Below are 19325 nucleotides of genomic sequence, written 5' to 3'. Positions count from 1 at the left end.
GAGGCACTCACACGAATAAAACTATTAAATATAAGAGAATCTTAGGAAATAAACTCTCTTCCTTGCTACCCACAAAACACAAACGAAGGTAAATATTAATCACTACAGCGAAAATGATATCCGAAAACTCCAGCAAACGAACAATACACATTATTCATCACCACAATAAAGTACTTCTACTACTAATACTACTAAAGTGTTCAATAGCAGCAATCAACAATCAGTTGGTGATGAAAGCAAACCATACTATCGGAAGATAGGAGCGTTTGAAGATAAGATAACTGTCCGGGACACGTTTGTGTCTTTTGCACGAAACATCAAAGTTTGTTGTTAGGCTTACAAAAATCATTTTCCTATTGAGTTTTACGTGCACAGGTTATAGTGTAATTATATGAAAAATGATTAAAATCTGGCCAGTTAAATTCAGTGTCGTGTATGTGCTTTTTGTGTACTGTGCCATTAGCAAATTTATCATTGCTCATGAGTCACGCATTGTCGGGGGCAGTACAGTAAAGGAAATGGAAATAAAGTATCAGGTATTGCATAATATAAAATTCATTTATACTTATTTTATCTATATTACCAAATATAAAAGTAAACATGTCTTAGTTGCTCAAAACTACTTATTGACCTCATTGTTCTTTTTGTCAGAACGTTTTTTAGTGACAGAGAATAATTTTCATTCAACTCCATTATTTTTTAACGTACCTTTAGCAATGGTATTGATACTTTCAAAATGCATCATTTTGTTCAGGGGATCACACGATGTGCAAACTTTCTTATCATTGTATGTATCGATGATTCAAGCAATCTATGAGCAGATCGGTATCAACTTTCGGTTGGTAAAATTCGCATTAACGTAATGATTTCCAAACTATAACTGGTGCAGTCATTTGGCCCTTTCCTAAGTGTGTTAGCGTAAGTGTTAAGTGCAGTGATCCGATTTAATTCGTTGAGTCATCCGGTAATTACCCTCTACCGAACCGTGGAGGAACATTATATTGACGGCATAAAAGAATTAAATCCGGCGAATAGGCACCATTTTTATTGACAACGAGTTGAGCAGTGTGATATAATTACTTATTTTTTAAATGGCTACATTTTCCAAAAGTCAATACAGGGTCAAGCCATCATCAGTATTTGATGGAAACACAAATCTTCTAAAATCAAGGATTATAACAAAGGAGAAAACGCTAGATATGCAACGATTGACGGTCCCGTATCAAACCGAGCTATGTTCATTGAAAATGAATAATAAGCTGATTCATTGTATTACAAGCGTACCAAGAAAATTATTCACAATATGAGCGTATTGTGATTTGTGATTGCGATTTTTATGTGTGTATTGTGCGTAATTGTAACACTGATGCTATGATGCCGATTTTCAAAGAATCGTTTTATTTTTTAAAATTTAATGTAAAATGCTGGAAAAACGTTGGCCTCAAGTATTTCAAATAACGTTACATCGCGAACAAAAATGACTTGATAATGGTTATCTCACACCTATTTTATATTATGGTCACAGCCCTCACACCACTGTGAGATATCTCGCTTTCCTACTCTACTATATACCTACTCTCTATATCACATAAGAACGGTTTCTTTACATGACCTGTCAAAAAATGTTCATCCATTTTTCACCCATCTTTCGCACACCATCTAAATATCCCAAAAAACATTTTTCGGCATTCCGAACGGCATTTTGAACCGTGAAAAAGTGAGTGCCAAATAAGTTTTTTATTTAAGTTGCTCAGTTGTCGTAGCCGGGAGGCTATTGGATCAACAGAGTTTGATTCTTAGTATAGTTTTGTCATTTTCATGGAAATATGATCAAACATACCAAATAATCAAATAAGAATATAAATCAAAAATGCAATAAAAGTCAATAAAAAAAATACACTAATTGATATCCCCCTTTTTATTTTCCCACGTTAACACAACCCGTCTTTATTAAATTAAAGGCATTTATTTTCATTTTTTTTTTTTTTGTTGTTCGTACATTTATTGAGGCTTTTGGGTAGGAGGTCTCTGAAACCTTGGGCTTTGGGTTTCAGAGACCTCATTCGCCTCTTATCTCTTTTACATTGAGATTTTTTCCACTTCTTGAAGAATTCGACGGCGCCTCCGATACATGAACGATCTCGACGTCATGAGGTTGTTTTGACTGGAAAATTTGCTTTTCTAAAAAGAAATAAAATGTAGATTAGTTCAGTTTGACTTATGGTTCGTTTTTGTACCGACACCGTACCGTAAATTTACTCTAGACCACTCTATCGCCTATATCCATATACTTTGAGGTCGATCGTGTAGGCCATAGTGGTAGCAATACTGCTCTAGTAAGGTATGGATACGAATGCTAGGTCAATAAAGTCTCTCTGCACCCTACTTCGATTGAATACGTCCCCGGCGTACAGAACGGTAATGTCTCTCCAAATAACATGTTGGGGGAGAGGCCTTTCAAGCCATCCCCAATACAAACGCAACGAAATATTACCACCAAAGTTCAATTCGAATACAACTTGTAGATCCGTTCTACGAAACAAAACTTACGATAAGAATCTCGGGGCATGGAACTGCAGATCCCTCCCGGATCTGCATTCCCCATTCGCATTCCTACGGATGAAGTGAGGGCTCGCGGCTTCGGAATAGTAGCACTTCAAGAGGTGCGCTGGAAAGAAGTTCCCCTATAGCAGTGATTACATGATCTACCAGAAAAAAGTGAAAAATAAAAGCTCGGTACAGCGTTCCTGGTTATAGGTGAAATGCGAAAACGAGTAATCGGTCGGAAGCCGATCAATTAGAGAATGTGCAGGATTACGACCCGTTGAAATTCTGCAATCGTAGCTTTATTAGGGTACAGGGTCCGCAACATGGGAGCCCGATGACGAGAAGGTCTATATAAGAAGATCTATACGCAGTTCGAGAGGGAGATACAGACTTTTTCGGAAGCTAACATGCTGGATTTGTTGGAAGGAAATCCACGACCGATCAAATCTTCGCTCTCTAGCAGATCCTTCACAAGTACCGGGAGCACCAGATCCCCACACACCACCTGTTCATCGACTTCAAGGCAGCCTACAATACCATCAATCGGACCGAGCTATGGAACATCATGCGGCAGTACGGTTTCCCTTCGAAACTTGTAAGGCTGTTGAGGGCTACTATGGACGGAGTTCAGTTCAAGGTGAGAGTGTTGAACATACTGACGGAATTGTTCTAATCTCATCGGGGAATGAGGCAAGAGGACGAACTTTCCTTTTTACAGTTCATCATCGCTCTGGAAGATGTCATGCGAAGCGCGGACTTCGACATCAGATTTTTGACCGGTCTCTCCAATTCCTTGTTTTCGCGGATGACAACGACTTAGTCGGACGGACATCTGCAGCGGTGTGCGATGTGTACACCCGACTAAAATACGAGGTCGATAGAATAGAAGAGAGAACCAATGCGACGAAGACAGAGTACCTGCTTGCCGGAGGCTCTGACTGTGATAGAGAACGACTTGGAAGCAGAGTATTGGTTGACGGCGACAAACTTGAAGCAGTAGAGGAGTTTTGCTACCTTTACACGATCGTAACTTCGGACAACAACGTAAGCAGCGAAATCCGTAGGCGCAATGTACAGGAGAATCGTGTGCACTACGGACTTCACAGACTGCTGAGATCCTGTATATAATTTCGAGGAGATGAGAGATGAGCTATATATAATTACTAGGATGAGAAAGAAGGAATGACATGACGCGAATGGGTAACTCAGTCCGGAAAGAGAGGAAAGAGAGTAAAGTTTCATCGAGGAAGACAGACACGATCGAGCGGTCAACTACGTCGGATGTGTGTGCGGAACCAGGAAGTGAATAAAGAGAGACTAAGAAACCTACGATTAGCGCAGCTCCCCAAGCAATCGAACAACCTGTTTTTGCTAAAGTCTGAATAGATAGATGCAACCTCCCACTTCTTGGTGGGACAAGGATTGCCAAGCGGCTTTTATCAAGAAGCGTGAGGCATTTAAAACCTTCCGGGACACGGGCTCGAGGTCCTCATATGAAAAATATAAAGGACAAGAGCGAACGTGCAAAAACCTGTTGAAAGCGAAGAAAAAGGGTTATTGGCGTAAATACGTCAATAATCTAGACCCTACCACTTCACTTAATTCGCTTTGGAGAAAGGCTAGAAGGATACGAAACAGCAACAACATCAATGAGAGCGAAAGCTTTTCTGGCGAGTGGCTGTATGAATTTGCTCACAAGCTTTGCCCCGATTTCGTTCCTGCGCAAAGCTTTACACAACATGCGCCTGGTAGTGACCCTAGGATGGACTCACCGTTGACAATGGTAAAGCTATCACTGGCTCTCCTATCAAGCAAAAATTCCTCCCCAGGTCTGGATCAGATTGGTAGCAAATTGCTTCAAAATTTGCCCGACATAGGGAGGAAATGTCTGTTAAGCATCTTTAACAATATGTTGGAGGTCAACAGCGTCCCGCAAGAGTGGAGAGGAGTGAAGGTTGTCACTATCTTGAAGCATGGCAAACCGCCACCAAGACACGATTCGTATATCGTTACTGTCGTGTCTGAGGAAACTCCTTAAAAGGATGATTCTTTTCCGGTTAGAAGAATGGTTGGAATCGAACAACCTTCTCTCAAATACCCAGTTTGGTTTTCGTAAAGCCAGGGGTACTAATGACTGCTTAGCCCTCCTGGTAACAGAAATAGAGCTTGCTCGTGCGCGCAAGCAGAACATGGGATCTATTTTCCTGGATATACAGGGGGCATTTGGCTCAGTATCACCATACAAGCTGAGTCAAAAATTAAAATGTGGGGTTGAGTCCAAAGTTGAATAACTTTCTGTTCAACCTTTTGTCGGAAAAAGCTTTGTATTTCAACAATGGTCATGTTCAGCTAAAGCGGACCAGTTTCCATGGACTAGCACAAGGGTCCTGCTTGAGCCCCCTGCTATATAACTTCTATGTCAGTAAAAAAGATTCTTGTCTAGCTCCGAACTGCAGCATTAGACAATCGGCTGACGACGGCGTCATATCTTTTGCAAGCAAGGACGCCGCCGAAATACAACTGGCTTTACAAACCACTTTGGACAATCTTGCCGAGTGGTCTGAAAACCTTGGTATCAAGTTCTCTGCAACGAAAACTGAGATGGTAGTCTTTTCTCCTTTTAGCGACACGGCGAAAAAGAGGGAGAAAAGACTATTTGATCCGAAAATTCATGTCTTTTTGTACGGTGAAAAGATATCAACTACCGACAATTTTCGATACCTTGGTGTTTGGTTCAATTCAAGGCTAAACTGGAGTACACATATCACCCATCTGGTGCAAAAATGCAACAAAAGAATCAAAGACAGTCACAGGATTCTGGAGAGGCGCACATCCATCAGACGTCCTGCGACTGAATAAGACAACGGTACTATCCGTGTTGGAATATGGAAGCATATGCTTCCATTGGGCATCCAACACGCATATCCTCAAACTAGAGAGGCTACAGTATCGTTGTCTTAGATTCACACTTCTCTTCTTCTTTGGTACTACAACCTCGAGAGGTCTCGGCCTGCCATTTCTGGCTTTCTGTGACTCGATTTTACCCGTAGCAATGTAGTCAGCTCTGCGATTTTACCCGTAGCAAAGTACGGGGAGGCAGGTCTGGATGGGATTCGAACATCGGTCATGTTTTCAAGACTCACACTAGGGAGCATGAAATCAACACACAACATGTCCCTAGAAGTGATGACCGCAGTGATGCCGCTGAAACTACGTTTTGAAATGCTGTCGCTTCGCCTTCTTGTCCGTTCTTCAGTATCAAATCCCTTGATCGAAATTTTTTTTTAAAGCGCTTCTAAAGACAGGTTCTAAGAGCAAGATCTTGGAAATATACGAAGATTTTGTTGCCCTACAAGTACATCCTAGCGCTCCACAGGCATTAAACCGTGCTGCCCTTCCTGAGACCTACAGTTCCCTTTTAACAACAGATTCCTCGTTGCACGAGGAAATTAAGACCATACCGTATGATCTTCGCCCGATGGTAGTTCCGGGCATTTTCAGGGATAAGTATAGGCATTTAGACCAAACAAGATTTACAACCGTCCAATCTCGGCCCAAGAGTTTCTTCGCCAACCACAGCAGCTTTTCCTGTCTCGCTGGCAGAGCATATGGGAAGCGAATGATCTCGGGCGATTCCTTTTCTTGATCTCTCCGCAAGTGTCCCTGTGGCCTTGGTTCGGTGGGCTCTCTGTGGACCGGGCATTCATACGCATGATGTCTCGACTTATGTCGAATCATTTCGCGTTGAATGCTCATCTGCAGCGTATAACTCTGGCTCAGACGAAGGAGTGTGGATGCGGTGACGGATTTCACGATGTGGATCACCTTTTGTGGTCCTGCGTGGAGTTTGAAACCGCTAGACCCTCCTTGTTGGGCGTAGTCGAGAGCATCGGCAGACGACCGGGTATAGAAATCAGAGAGGTGTTGGCGACCAGAGACCTCGCATACATGAGGCTTATCTTCCGATTCGCCAGAGACAACGGTCTTATCCTTTGATTCCGCATCGCCATGATCCTTTCAATCCTAAGACATTCTCTTACATTCCTTTTTTGTTATTCGTTGTGTTGTTTTTGTCTTAATTGTCCTTTGTAGTGCCACGGGTGATCCGTTGACGAAGCAAGAGCATCCGGGGTCAATGCCGACACTGTGGTAAAAAGGGAGTCAGACTTTTTTGAGTAACAGTGTTCTTCGTCTCTGTCTTGTCTTGATGGGGCGAGCCCGGCCTGGCTGGCGTTGGGTTCGGAGGTGGTCGGCGAGTGCAGCCTCATGATTAGCAGAGACACTGCAGTTGCGGGATGAATCTCGCCGATAGTTTCTGGATTCGGTGCTGGCCTGGATGAGCTTGGACTATCACTGCTGGGCAGTTTGAAGAGCGCTTTACGCAGGCAAATGTTTGTACTGTTCAGATTGCTGTTCTATTTTTTTTTCTTGACTATACGCGGTGTTGACTATACTGCGACTAGCCGTCACAAAAAAAAATTAAAAATAATTAATAAATAATAAATAAATAAATATTTACAGTAAAAAGTCTGAAATATATACCCTTTAGAGTAACTCAGTTGCAAAAATGAGTGTCCTTGAGTGGGGGGGTGGGGGCATCCCTTCAGACTCTAGCCATTATTTGTTATTTTGTTTTCCAAAATTTTTCGTAAACAGAAATGATCGCTTGTGTTCAACAGGAACTGAATATTACCCAGTGTTAGTAACGTTGAACGTGCTCGGCCTGAGGCAATGAGTCAAGGCATTACACAAAATGAGTTCTTGGAGCTAGGTCGTGTACCTAGTTATGTAAGGGATCTATCAGTTTATAATTGGAAAGCTAGTGATCTCACTAGATGGATTTTTGAAGTGGAAGAAATTTTCATAATATATGAACGGGTTCCTAGGAACACCATTCAATACCACATTTTGCAAGGCACTGTGAGACGTAAGATTCAAGGATATGCTGCGGACGTGTTGAATTCAAATTGTGTAGATGGTTGTTGGGAAACCATCAAACAAACTCTTTTGTTATATTACAGAGATAAACGTGATTTGGAAACCTTGGATCATGAGCTCACCTGAATAAACAAAAGGCAGAATGAGTCTCTGAGTAGCTATTTTAGCAGGGTGAACGATTTGCAAACTGCTATAGTTACCCAAATCTAAACCGATTATAGATACAACAGGAACGCGGATGTTATTTTACTAATGTTTGCACATTAGTTATTTCAGGGATAAAACATTGGATAGTTTTATTAGAGGGCTGGAAAAACCATTGTGCTTTCAATTGAAAAATTACACTCTCCCAATTTAAATGCCGCGTACAATTATTGTTTAGGGTATGGCAATGTCAATATAAGAGCAGCGCCATACAAAAATGAAAGAGCACCAATTACGGTTTCAGCACCGAAAGATTTATATGTTAATTAACGCACGGTGTCCGGGAGAAGTGTCTTAAAAAAAACTTTACTTTATTACCATCGACCGGCGGAGTTAGATACCGTTCGGATTAGCGTCTAAATATCAACTGACTGGTTTGGATTGATGCTGGTGCGCTGGTCCGTGCTGAATTATGCAGCGTTGCAGATAATGTTGTGCGCGCTGCTCTGTGGTTTGTTTGTTTATCATGCTGCGATGCTTGGTGGCGCGTTCTGCTGCGTGGCAGGTTCCCATGTTACGATCGGTGGCGCCTCCTGCTGCGTTGCTTTTCTCGTGCTGCGCTGTCGTCTTAACTTGTTCCTCTTCCTGTAGGAAGTAGACATTAACATAGGAACAATAGTAATTATAACTATAATAACTATAGCTTCCTTAGGAATCATCAAGATTATTCGAGGAATAATCAAATAACAAAAATTACTGTGCCGATGGAGGTAGACCCATCACTGAACACGAGAGCTACGAGGAATAGTTATAAGCAGCCGTTTAATAAACGACCTATGCCAGCTTCATTCCAACACAGACACCCAGGTCAAACATATCCGATTTATAGTGAATTGGAACAAGTGGTAGTTAATGCACCATTGTGAAATACAGAATCAAGTGAAACTAATTTTTAGAATGGGCCGCAAAATGGTAACTCCATTTCACCCCTACATTCTTTTGCGGACAACGACAGGGGAATATCCGTTTTTAGTCGACACTGGAGCAAAATTAAATTTAATATCGACGAAGTTAGCGCATACTTAATATTCCTCTAAGCCATACAAGCATGTGATGGATAATATCAATGCTGCAACTGGGTCTTTTAGCGCAAAATTAGCTATCGACATAGCATTTTTTGGACCAATATCGATGAAAAAAATTCAATTTTTGGTTCATGATTTCCATCCATTCTTCGCTGGAATTATAAGAACTGGAAAAATGAAGGAGATGGATATTGATATCAGTATGAAATATCAATGTATGTCAGTGTTAACGGGAAAAAAAGATTCGTTTATTGTTCCATTAAAGGAATATGTTAGGGAAAAGAGCAATTTTCTCGTTGATTTTCGAATGGATCACCAAGATAATGAAACTAAGGAAAAGCTTTCAAGAGTATTAGAGAACATAAAGGAAGTGTTTTACGAACCTAATGAAAAATTAACATGCGTCACCAATGTGACATGCTCAATAAACACTACGAATGAAAGATCGGTACATCAGAAAGTATACCCATATCCAAGAGCGTATACCGAAGAAGTTAATTTGCAGATAAAAAACTTCTTCAAGAAGGAATTATAAGACCGTCAAGATCGGCATGGACATCATCTGTTTGGATAGTTCCAAAAAAAACTCGGACGTATCAGGAAAAAATAAATTCCGCATGGTAACGGATTATAGAAAGTTTAATGAACTAACAATTAGTGAACGTTACCCTATGCCGGATATAACATACATTTTAGAACAATTAAGAGGTCAATCATGTTTTCCTCCATTGGATCTTGCCTCGGGATTTCATCAGTACCCAATGAATCCAATATATATATATATATATATATATATATATATATATATATATATATATATATATATATATATATATATATATATATATATATATATATATATATATATATATATATATAATAGGCATCACGTCTCTCATGTCGCCCGCTGCTGCAATCCGGCCAGGAACGCGTCGGTCCGTACACAATCCGACCGCCTGCTATGCTGTTTGCGAACAATAACACTATCCACGCCTTCACCACACTCCTCGAGCTGTACGCGTATTGTTTTTACAATTCGGACGGGTTCCACATATTTACGGAGCTAGACATTTTTTAAACTTGTTCGCACAACTTTTAGCAATCGAATGACATATCAATCATTTCGATACGTCAACTAAATCCTGAGATATAAACCCAAAGGCCAGGTGTCAAATTTAGCCCGCACACCCTGTATTTGCACTCGTTGCAAATCATACAACTTTTTATAAATCCTTTTATTTTTGCAGTCATGTTTGGAAAATACCATTTCTTCATTATTTTTAATTTATTCTCTTCAAAGCCTGTATAAGCTATACTCTGCTCATTAGCTATTATATCCATTTGATCATTCGAGTTTTCTTTATCCTGTAACATTTTTCAACATCGAATTTTCAACATATTTTGACGACCATAGTTTCGTTTGTATACATTTTGCATTTGGCTCATAATTTCTTCACTTGTGCAAAATCCATTTTATTTTGCTGGGTCAAAATATTTTCTCAGAAAGTCTAATAATGTTCTTTCGTTCAAATTAGACATTTTTACCTATATTCTTTTGAATTTTTCAAATGGGTACGTTATTGTGACGTTGTCATGTCCTTCCTCCAAAAACACCTGATGACGAAAAACAATAATTGGTGCTTCGGTAGCAGGTATGAAAAATGTTTCCGATTCCTCCGCTGAATGTTTTGTGTGTATATATATTTGTATATATATATATATATATATATATATATATATATATATATATCCATTCGTGATTTTGCTAAAATTGTAAAACCACTTACGAATCTATTAAGAGGCATTAAGAATCCGGCTTCAAGTAAAAAAGTTTTATTTTCCTTACAGTAAATGGAATGTTTTGAAAAATTGAAAGCCATATTATCATCATCGGATATCTTAACCTACCCTGACCATACTAAACCTTTCATCTTAACAACAGACGCATCTGATTTTGCCATTGGCGCCATATTATCACAAGGAGAAAATGATCGTCCCATACACTTTCCATCTCGTTCATTGTCGAAGGCCGAAGAAGCATATTCAGTTGCAGAAAAAGAAATACTTGCAATTGTATGGTCGTTAAAAACATTAAGAAATTATCTTTACAGGGCTAAATTCACGATTGTAACAAATCATCAACCTTTAACCTTTGAACCTAAAGGCGAATAAAACGGATCATCCCCAACATAAAAACATTTTGAGTTTTAACTCGCGCAAGCCCGGACAACCATGTATCTGAGGGTGCCCCACACAAAGTAATCCATAGGATTAAGGTCAGGGGAGCTGGGAGCTGGGGCGGTCCAGTGGCCGAGGCGACAGCGGTGCCGGTCTTCACACGGCAGGGCCGGGGTTCATATCCCATCCAGACCGCCTCCCCGTACGAAAGGCTGACTACTTTTCTACGGGTAAAATTAAGTCACAGAAAGCCAGAAATGGCAGGCCGAGACCTCTCGAGGTTGTAGTGCCACTGAAGAAGAAGAAGAGCTGGGTGGCCAAACGTCGGTGCTGGTGTATCGGTCGAAATTGGCAGTGAGCCATTGGCGCGTTTTTACGGCCGTATGGCATGGTGCAGAATCCTGCTACCAAATGTACGGCCGCCCATTGGCCACCTTCTCAATCCACGGCTTCACCACGGTGGCCAGCAGATCAATGTACCCGTCAGCATTCAGCCGCAGGCCCTGGGGGAAGATGTGAGGCGGCATCACGTCTCTCATGTCGCCCGCTGCTGCAATCCGGCCAGGAACGCGTCGGTCCGCACACAATCCGACCGCCTGCTATGCTGTTTGCGAACAATAACACTATCCACGCCTTCACCACACTCCTCGAGCTGTAAGCGTATTGTTTTTACGGTGTTCAGCGAACACATCGCCGCCTTCCGAATTTTGGCATTCGTATGGCCGGCACGAACCATCATAACACATGTTACGCGCTTGTACAATACGGACGGGTTCCACATATTTACGGAGCTAGACCAAGGTGTATGTATTTAGAAGGTGAATTTTTATCGATTTGACAGGGCGACATTTTAGTCGAGTTATGTCAGAGTTTGTTTACAAAAACATATGGTATGGGGCTACCAACATGAACAAACAGCCTCGATTCTCAGTCCCTTGAGCAATTTCGTTAATTTATGGGTCATCTTTGCATATTAAGAGTTGTCCCACAGAAGATTGACGATATTTGGTTGCATTTTTCGTCAAAAAATCGCAAGCGATACCACCACCGGCGCCTCCTCCGATGCTGCTCTCACTCTTCTCAATACCCTTCCCCTCGATCACCACGGAATTGTTATGTCAGGTCGAGAAATGTCAAATTGCTCTAAACAACTCTACCTTCTATATCTACATACCTTGAGCTAGACATTTTTTAAACTTGTTCGCACAACTTTTAGCAATCGAATGACATATCAATCATTTGGATACGTCAACTCAATCCTGAGATATAAACCCAAAGGCTAGGTGTCAAATTTATCTCACACACCCTGTATAAACATAGGGAAGACAAACGTAATAGTGGTGGGAAAAGTACCGTAAAATAAGTAACGGACTGGTACCTGGTTTGTAAGAAAAAGTACCGGTAACGTAATCCTGGTTACTTTGGACCTGTGTGTAGAATGAGATGACATGCATTTTAGCAGGTTATTTTTGTGCAATTTTAAAAGGTGAATGCGAAAAATCTGCATCTGCAATTACGCTCGGGAACGAAAACCAATTCATTATTTTTGCTTTTTGATTTTTTCATTTGGTCAAAAAATACCATTTAACTTTATTATTACCATGGATTGATTATGGCAAAAGATGAATAAGTAACAGGGAAAGGGAAATTATTGTCCTTGGCTGGGGGCTTATGAGGGTACGGTGGGGCGCGCAGAAATGTTTGACACAAAAAACAAAATTTAATTACACCTCTTCGCCGCCATATCACTTCGAATAAAAGGTTCATTACTCTTTCTGAATGTTGCTTGTTTTAATACCAGATCAATGAAATGATTGTTTATTTGTTGTTAAATCATTGAAATATCCTGCCAAAAATTTCCCTGATACAAGTACACCTCTAGCACCATTGTATCAACAGACAGCAATAGACACGTACCAAAACTCCTACTTCAATAGAACCACCGCAATAGATCTGGACAACCACACTGCAATCTCCACTCATCCACAGCCGAGTATGCCAGGGATAAGACAAAAAACAGGGAGGAACTGCCTTGTTAATTGTTGTTTTTTGGTCATTTTCATTGTTCATATGTAATATTTCAACATTTACGGGATTGATAATACAGTGCAAGCCTTCATACTGTATTATCTGTCGTCGTTTCAATTTAAAATAGGTAAATAAAAAAACAAGTTATTTACTTCTTTATTGTATGCATTTTACCAGGAACAAGGAACGATCCGCGTTTCGTTACCGGGACATGTATTCGTTGCTCTCTCTGTTACTCGTATGCGAGCCATATGTGTGTAATATGACTTCTCTGTTGCTCTTATGCGTTTTGCCAGGTACTAGTAACGATCCACGTTTTCGTTACCGGAACAAGTAACTGGTCGTCGCCAGTGAAATTTTGTTTTCAAAACATCAAAACTTTGGTTTTATTCAAAGTAAAAAATAAAATGAGAAAATTAAGATTTGTCTAAAAATTCTAATAAATTATTGCCAATATTGCAAATTGCTGTAAACTCTTACCAGGAAAAGGGATAAATTTGTACCTGTTGTATCCAGGTATTTTTCATTTTGGACCGGGTCAGGTGCGTTACATTATCGTATTTGTTCCGAACCACCAGGTGCAAAGGTACTTTCCCTTCACTAAAACGTAAAAATAAAAGTCAGCACTATACCGGATACATCAAGGGAAACATCTTCTACAAATCGCACGATCACTCACATCAGAGTACAAGCCGATCACCATGCAAGAGATGTTTCGTACGGAGCCTCAACTCTAAGAGGGAGCGAGTTAACATTCTGCAACATTATTGCTGCACATGCAGAATGTTTGTCAACATGACGCCGCCAGACTTCTGAGCCACAGTGTCACCTGATGCCACCTTCGACTGAGACATTCCACACACCTGCCGAGTAAGTCGAACATTACTTCCACCGCGAGAACCGTGAGAAGTAATAACAAGCACTAACAACCTCAGCATTCCATATTCCATATCATCGTCCCTACCTCCTCAATTATTTGAACTAACAAAATAATTAACAATAGTCAGTCTAATCCAGACCCTCGCAGCAGACAGTTAAATAAAAGCAGACGAATCAACCAAAACACCCTGGTGTTTAACTCGCGTTTACACAGTCAAGCAGTGGCACATATAGGCATACACATCGACATAGGCTGTGGAATGCTTGACAGAGCAGCACAGACGATCATTGCCATACTGGTAAAGAGCAATAGCAATATGGTATGTTGCACACGAGCACAAAATTGGGTACAAAGCTGATGACCTTGTACGGAAACTGCAGTTCTCTTCTAGCCTCCGAGCGGTACGGACGTGTGTTTTTTGGCATCCGTAATATACAGAGAGAAAAAAACAAAACAAAAAAAAAAAAACAGCAAAAGAATTGTGCCCAAGCGAGGCAATTCCACAGTGTCTGGCCCATTTTCACCGCATTAGCCATGACGGAGTCCCTACAAATAGTTCACCAGTGCCAACGTGCAATCATTTCGATATTCTCGTCGACGACGTTGAAGCTCCGTCAGCACCTGTTGTACCCAACGCACAAGTGCAAAAAAAACCGGGCCGAATACCACCAATAGTCGTAACAGGAACGTCAGTTGGTGATGTTCACAAAAAAATCGTATCTGCCGGAGTTGTGCGGTATTCCACCAATACATCGACAAGAACAATAATTATAATGGTAGAAGATACTGTTGACTTCAAAGCGGTAGTCAACTCACTAATAACCTCAAAAACAAACTTCTTCACTCACCAACTGCCTGAAGAACGTACTACCAAAGTGGTGCTTCTCGGTTTACCCGTTATGCCAGTGGAAGCGGTTACTGCAGCATTAGCTGAGTGCAAAATTCACCCGTCATCGGTGAAAAATTTACTGATACGGAAAAAAGATACGTCGACCAAGCAATGTATTAATTACATTTCGCAAAAGGATCGATAACAATTGGTGAACTTAAACAAGTTCGAGCGGTAAACCACCAACGAGTACAATTTGAATACTACTCGCATAAGATTGGACCTATTCAATACAGAAACTGCCAACACTACGGACACGGTGAAGCAAACTGCTTCCGCACGCCAGTATGCGTTAAATGCGCCGACGCCCACTCGTCTAACATGTGCCCCTTAAGTAAGAGCACTACAGATCCTGAAGGATAAATCTCGCAGGCAAAGCTGTGCTGTGCGAATTGCGGTGACCACCACACCGCTAACTACCGAGGCTGCCCAGCTCGTAAATCGTTCGCTTCTCCGAAAAAGAAGACTCTACCACCCCCACCTCAATTCCAATTGACGCCCGACAGCTTCCCTGCGTTATCTACAACAAGCCGCTCACGCATCGATGCAACCAACACCAACACCTACGCAAGTCAGCTGAGATCACATTACCGCGAATCGAACGTTAACGACTTTGACCTGAGCGATATAGAACAAATCATCAAAGATGTGTTCAATCAACTGTCCAAGTCTAAAAAGATCTCATATCCGTGATTGTTCAAATCACAACAAAATGCTGTTTAAAAAATGTCCTCCACGGATAAATTAAAAATTTTATATTGGAATGGCATCACATTGAAAAGCGTAGAGTTTTTGTAACGATTTGTTATCGAAAAATATCAAGTTTTTTTAAGTTTTTTATGTAGGATAAGATTAGTTATATAAGGTAAAATTTAAGTATAAACAGTACCAGGGTTTTTTTTCTCAATTTTTCCAACGGTGAAATTATCAATCATTGTAATTGAAGTACTATCCCAAAATGCCATCGTGCAAATAAGCTTATGCAATATTGTGTTAAGGTTTCCTAAGTACGAATACCAGTACCAATGTAATAATGTAATGTCACGCAACATGTATTGATTTAGAATAAATAGTAAAAAAATAGTACGGAAACTGCTCGACACCAGTAGGTGTTATTTTCTAATCGATTTCCTCCATTAATTGCGAGGATAAAAAAAGTTAAATAAAACTCTATGATCTGTCGACTGTGAAGTGCCAAAAGTAGAAGAAACATAATTTCCCTCATTTATCACGTATTATTATTTACACATAATTTACCAACTTCCTTTATCTTTATTTTAATTATATTTTTAGGTGTCTATACGATCAAAATTATCTGATCAGAGCGCCTTTGGTAGAGGCCACATTTGCGGTGGAAGTTTGATCACTACTAATACTGTTTTGACAGCTGCTCACTGTTTAGTGGATTCAAGAGACTTTGCACGACTAGCTAGCTATTTTCGTGTTGTAGGAGGCAGTATTTATCGGAACATCCAAACAGAAAATACTTTCATTTCTGATGTTAAAAAAATTGTAATTCATAACAAGTATAACTCAAAAGGATTTCTCAACGACGTAGGCGTGATGCTGGTATGTAATTTTAACGCTATTATTTTAAAGACCATATGTGTGATACTACAATAAATACATACTTTTCTACTATATTTAAATAGTTGATGAATACCGTTGGCAAAAATCATCCGACTCTACAACCTGTAGCAACTACCGTTAATGTTCCTTTGAATGGTACTCGCTGTATAGCGAGTGGTTGGGGAAGTATATATTTCGTAAGTAATAATTCTATATAAAAGGTTTCGAGAGATATTACCAATGCGAAGCATTTCTGAATCTTGTTCCAAATGACGTTGAAAATATACTGCTTCAACTGGTTTTTGTTTCTCCTTCTAGAATCTGTTTATCAACCAAATTCATAAAATATTTTGAAATGATGAAAAAAATGATAGATTCTTCTGTAAACCCCGTATATAATATTAAATTTCGAGTCATATTCAGTATGACTCATAATTGATTCAGTATGATTTTTTGTCATAATAATTTTTTGTCATTGTCATAATTGACAATGATTTTTTGTTGCAGGATGGTCCGTCAACTGATATATTGAAAGCGATTAATATATCTGTAATATCCAAAGAGCAATGTAACAGTGCTTCGAGTTACGCAGGTTCTATTGTTCAAGGTATGATCTGTGCCGGAAATATGTCAGGAGGTGAAGATGCATGTCAAGGTGACTCTGGTGGACCACTTGTTTGCAATGGACTTCTCGCAGGTATAGTTTCACATGGTGTTGATTGTGCGCGTCCTGGTTTTCCTGGTGTATATAGCGATGTTGCCTACTATCGTGACTGGATTCAAAAAAATGATTCTTCTGTGATTCAAATTTCCATGTTCACAACATTTTTAAGAATATTTTATATTGCAATGTTATGTATAGTCAGTTACAATCTTTACACATAAATAAGGGTTTTTAGAATGGTCCTTTAAATGTCACAAATTAAGCTTAAACGACTGTTAAACAGAATGTCTATATACAAAAGAAAACACTAGTTTCAGATCTTCACTGATTTGGTTATGTCCTTTCGTTATCCTCGAGACAAAAAGTCCATATAAAAAAAAAATCAGAGCTTTATATATTTACTATTTAGAAGGCGTCCCTTCGATATCCCCGGACATAAGGCCTCATTGTGAAAGCCAAACGTCTTCTCAAACGTCGGTAAAATGTCATTTTGGTATTATAACTTTCCATTTGGCCATCCGCTTGGCTCAATCAGACGTTTAAAAATCGATGACGGATGCTTCTCACACGGAAAGATATTTTTTTACCTTCTAAGCGTTAGACTCGTTTTTTCCACCATGTTCAACGGAAAGTTGAATTATCGCTGGTTGAAATATTTTTGGGTTAAAATCAACAAAAATGTGTTATGACATCAACTGCTAAGAAATTTTAATGTCTTTAATTGTGTAATTTCCAGGAGCCAGTCAAAAGTAACAATTAAATTAGCACAGTAAAAGAACATATTCTTTTAAAATTAAATACTTGCATATTAAACTAGACTTCTTTCTTGTTCTTCTCTGGCTACAAAGATCATTATTAAGATATTTAACAGGGTGAAAAGGGGACATAATGACACAACGCAGGAAAAAATCAACGAAGCTTTCGTTGACACTAACGGGTAACCATAATCAAAATTGTGTTAAGTCGGGTTTTAGAACACCGTATAATGTCTATATAAAAAAAATAAAGATTCAGTAGATGGCGTTTAAAATACCATCGAAAAGCTAAATAAATGATCGTGATTGTTTTTCTTATCGTCCGCGTTTAAGCATAATTGCATATCTCTCTCTTTCTTTCTCTCTCTCTCTCTCTTCCTCTCTTCTTGGCCTAACATCCTCTTACTCTTAGGTCAAGCGTGCTATATATGGCTTACTAGACTTAATGATACCAAGTAGCTCGATAGTCAGTCCTCACTACAGGTGGAACAGTCTGAACGGGATTTGAACCCCGGTCCTGTCGTATGAAGACCGGCGCCGTTGTCACCTAAACCATCGGGCCACCCCTGACATCAAAAATTACATGTGTATCGTAAATGAAACGAATGCGATAAGAAGCAAGTCTCTACGCATCAAAGTTTAGTTTCTGTTCACATTGAGGTATGCGGGTGTGGCACGCATGGTCGTGTACGCGTTTTCCTTTGTGTGAGTATGCTTGTGTTGTGGTTGCCTGTACTCCTCAAGCAAACCAAATGAGGCAAAACAGCGTGTTTCTCGCTCTAAATGGTACACCTCACTTGATCACACTTCCGCGAGGGGTTACAGTGACGTCACAGGGTCGGTCTACACGGGGTTAGTCGAAAACCCAGTTTCCAACCCGAAAATGAGCCGAAGTCTATGCACACTACCATAAACCTTATTCCCCTTTTGCATTAAGCACCATACGTTTGACTGTGACAGCCTTTTGCCGTTCTCCCTTTGATCTGTAGGCAAATTTCAAGCACAAAACAAAATCGAAATCGAGATCGGTCGTTGTCGGGAGTTTAGTTTAGAAAAACCGAATAACAATCCAAACTCCCAAACGTAAACAAAACCCCCTAGCTGGTATCATATTGCTCATCCTCGATCATTCATATCGTTTAAATTAACTGATTTTTTTGGTACAATGCCGGAAATTTGAATGGCTACCATTCCAGTCTAATTTTCAAGCGAAATTAAGTCCATAGATTCTTAAAATTGTTTCAACAATGCTGCATGAACATGCATTGATGCAGCAACATACAACTAGTACAGACATGAACAATGTCAAAATTGTAATAAGTAGTTTCGCTAACTCAGTATAAACCTTTCATTTAAAAAAAATATGCCATTTATCTGGTATAATATACATACAGGTGCAGTTTATAACAACAACCTAGTTTTTAAAATATTTTTTTTACTCTTTACCTACCCACCTTAATTCTTATTTGAAAAGCAATAAAAAATCAAAATGAGCGTAACCAAATCCACATGAACAAGAGGGATGCAAGTCTGTGCACATTTTTACCCTAAGGAGTGCTATGCACGTCGCTTTATTCCGGGTGGTAACACCTCAGATTTTATTTACCTATGATAGACGCGTAAAGTGTTGAAGATATCTTAAGGGTGA

The 19325-nt window shown here is 39.8% G+C and overlaps 1 protein-coding gene across 1 annotated transcript; it reads left to right on the top strand.

Annotated features, from left to right (window-relative positions):
* Positions 1 to 259: 259 nt before the first annotated feature.
* Positions 260 to 17966, top strand: LOC118512722 (trypsin II-P29-like). The gene is made up of 4 exons (XM_036057571.1): positions 260 to 536; positions 15983 to 16258; positions 16342 to 16455; positions 16766 to 17966. Exons 1-4 carry the CDS (start codon positions 399 to 401, stop codon positions 17141 to 17143), a joined length of 906 nt encoding a protein of 301 aa, XP_035913464.1. The 5' UTR covers positions 260 to 398; the 3' UTR covers positions 17144 to 17966.
* The last annotated feature ends 1359 nt before the right edge of the window (positions 17967 to 19325 follow it).

The sequence above is a fragment of the Anopheles stephensi genome, chromosome X (genome assembly GCF_013141755.1).
Source record: "Anopheles stephensi strain Indian chromosome X, UCI_ANSTEP_V1.0, whole genome shotgun sequence".
In the NCBI taxonomy this organism is placed as follows: Eukaryota; Metazoa; Arthropoda; class Insecta; order Diptera; family Culicidae; genus Anopheles; species Anopheles stephensi.
The sequence above is the reverse complement of the archived record's forward strand: the minus strand, read 5'-3'. Positions and strand labels throughout refer to the sequence as shown.